The sequence below is a fragment of the Aplysia californica genome, unplaced genomic scaffold (genome assembly GCF_000002075.1).
Source record: "Aplysia californica isolate F4 #8 unplaced genomic scaffold, AplCal3.0 scaffold00315, whole genome shotgun sequence".
NCBI classification, from domain to species: Eukaryota; Metazoa; Mollusca; class Gastropoda; order Aplysiida; family Aplysiidae; genus Aplysia; species Aplysia californica.
In genome coordinates this window covers 293,643-296,527 of record NW_004797585.1, presented here as the reverse complement: position 1 = coordinate 296,527, position 2,885 = coordinate 293,643, and the positions used below count along the sequence as shown (strand labels likewise).

At 38.8% G+C, this 2,885-nt stretch overlaps 1 protein-coding gene across 1 annotated transcript in view; it reads left to right on the top strand.

Annotated features, from left to right (window-relative positions):
* The first annotated feature begins 505 nt into the window (after nt 1-505).
* The window catches only part of LOC101853471, an 8,424-nt gene continuing 6,044 nt past the window's right edge, over nt 506-2,885 (top strand). The window contains exons 1-2 of the mRNA XM_013084745.2: nt 506-613; nt 2,310-2,564. Of these exons, the coding sequence (XP_012940199.1) occupies nt 2,313-2,564 (252 nt within the window). The 5' untranslated portion in view covers nt 506-613; nt 2,310-2,312. The remainder of the gene's footprint in view (nt 614-2,309; nt 2,565-2,885) is intronic.

Here is a 2,885-nt window from a genome sequence, read left to right as displayed (position 1 = left end):
CCCTCGCTCCCAAAAAAAGGGAAGAAAAATAATACAAATAAAACAACAACCGAAAAAGAAAAGAAAAAAATAAGCCACCAATGCAACACCGGAAACGAAAACATAAACTTTAAGTTGGAGATGTATCAACTAATAACATTTCTTAAAAGTGTGTAAAAAAAATGTCAGCCTGTTCGCGCCCTGAATGGGTCCTTGAGCGCTTTGAGCTGAGGTCATTACGAGGAGGCACAGTACATTCAAGGAGTGCACATCCTGTTTTGAGCCAAACTATGAGAAGTGGAGGAAGACTTGAGTCAGACTCAATGATGGTTTTGTTTTGTTTTGTTCCATTAAAAAAAAATTTTTTGTTCTTTGTTTGTTTTTTGTTTGTGTTTTTTTTTTCCTCTTGACTGAGCCAGACAAGTTGTCAACAGCAATTCGCACTGTCGCTCTCATGTCGAGCTTACTTACGCCATCACGATTTTGCAGCACACCGCACGAGGTGAAAGGGAGGGGGTGGGGGTGGGGGTGGAAGAAGGACGTATTTAAGTGTCGTGAGAACTTTCAGTATTGCTTTTCGTCTTTTTCCACCGTTAGAAAGACACACAGCCTGCGGCCATTGAAGTTGATTTTCGTGAGTAGCGAATACATTTCATTGACTTGGACAGATGTAAAAGTATACTAAAGCTCAATATTTTGATTAAGAAAAAAAAAGCAATTGCTTAATCTATGGTATCTGTTGTATAATATGCTCAAGAAATGTTTTATCGAAATTAAAATAGTGAATGTTAAAAAAAAACTCCAAGAAAAGCTACAAATTGTAGGTACACTAGTTGTATAACTATAGGATGAACGTATTTTTCCCCTCTCCCCTGAAAAATGTTGCGCACAGGGCTTATGACATTTTAACAGTTTGCCAAGGATTTGCATGAAAAGAAAATTTATTTTGAAAAGGCTAAACAATATTCTCCAAATTTTTGCATGATTATCCTGCCTATTTCCTGCAACGTTTATCAAATTTGGTTTCGACTACGCAATGCAGAAGTTCGCGGTGTTATGTGCAATGGATATTATACCTCACACAACGAAGTTTGTCCATATTATTATAAAAACTACAATATAATTATTTTCACTTGAAGGCAAGTGAGGATGAAAGTAACATAGAGCAAGAAAAGGACTGAGCAGCTCACTTCTGGTCCGGCAACATAAGAGATTGAGTCCACATCTTGATTTCTTTTTCTCTAGAAGGTGGTAAAAGATGGGCTCTTTTGTTATTATATTATAATCAGCGTCAGAAGCTGCACCAACGTTAATGAAATACTTACTTTATTTTTGCTTGTTCATTCTCTGTTGCCGTTAAGCGTCGAGGGGAGGTGCAATTGTCTATGGTAGGCTAGTTCCGCAGCTCTTTCACTTTCAGTTAGGATGTTATGATTAATTTCTCAGAGTTACCTTGACACCTTCAATCCACCGTTTGTGTGGCCTTCCTCTTCCTTTATAGCCTGAGTGCTTGGTGTTATAGGCTCTCGAGGCTGGCTGGCTAGGTGACATACGTAACAGGTGGCCAAACCATTTTATTATCTGTCTTTCTATGAAATGCAAGAAGGACTCAGTGCTAATACCCGCTCTTACTTCTCCGTGTCTCTGTATGTCTCGTCTTATGGTGTTAAGGGTTTTGCGTAGACATTTCATTTCGCATGCACTGATTTTTCTTTCTTGGGTTTTACTTAATGTCCAGGTCTGGCACTGGTAGCATAATGTTGGTATTAATATTGAAGTGATTAGCTGTCTCTCTGTGTCCATGGAGATGTTTGGATGAGATAGGAGGGGTGCGAGCTGGAAGGTGACAGCGTTGGCTTTTTGGGTTCGCATTTCTATTTCTCTGTCTCTGGACCTGTGAAATAATAACATGAACAGCAGCTACTGCGGCGGAATATCTAAAAGGTCTTGGCATCTACTCAGGGTCCTGCACAAGGGCGTCCTCTAGTAGTATGTGGATTTTCTATGTCTATCATACGGTGTATTATTCATGCTATTGTATATCAATGTAGTTGTATAATTCTGAACGCCATTGTAAAACAAAATTTAGTTTATGTATAATTGTATTAATCTGTGTATAACAAGATCTAATTTATGCATAAATGCATTAATTTATGTGTATGTATTACTCCATTTCAAAGCAAGATTTAATTAATTTATGTTTAAATTATGTATTAATTTGTGTCTTTCTGTAGGCCATGCATTGTAAAACGAAAATCCCAAGGGAATCAATAAAGTGGGTATATTCTGTATTTATTTATTTTGTCACAAATTATTGTTCATTTCCCCAGAACATGGCGGGGAATGCCAGGAACCTTTTTATCTTTGCCATTCTTCTAAAACTGGCAATGACGTCAGCACAGTCCTCCTTGTACGTGGACCTGCGCCTGACGCCAGAAGTGGTGGTACCGTATACCACGCCCAACGTGACGCTCAAGTGCACGACCAGTTCGCGGACTCCGAATTACTACGGGCGGGCTCAACAATCCACCAAACAGCTGGTCCGAATGCGCATTCTGAGGGGGAGGGGCTCAGGGAGCTATCATGTGGGTTAACATTTCACTACATTAGAATTACAAAGCTCTATTTGGCATTTTCGGCCGTTTTGAGATACCAAATCCATGAGGTCAGAAACCAAATTTTATTCTTTCTGCTCTATCAAAATTGTAAGATTATTCGGAATTGTTATCAAGATATTCGAAAAATTGCATTAGAAAAAGCTTGACATATGAAACTCAAAATTTTTGGAGTAAAATTTCTCAAAACTAGGTAGATGTACTGTGCAGATAGAACCTTGTAATTCCAAGGAAGAGATGTGTGTGTGTGTGTGTGTGTGTATGTGTGTGTGTGTGTGTGTGTGTGTGTGT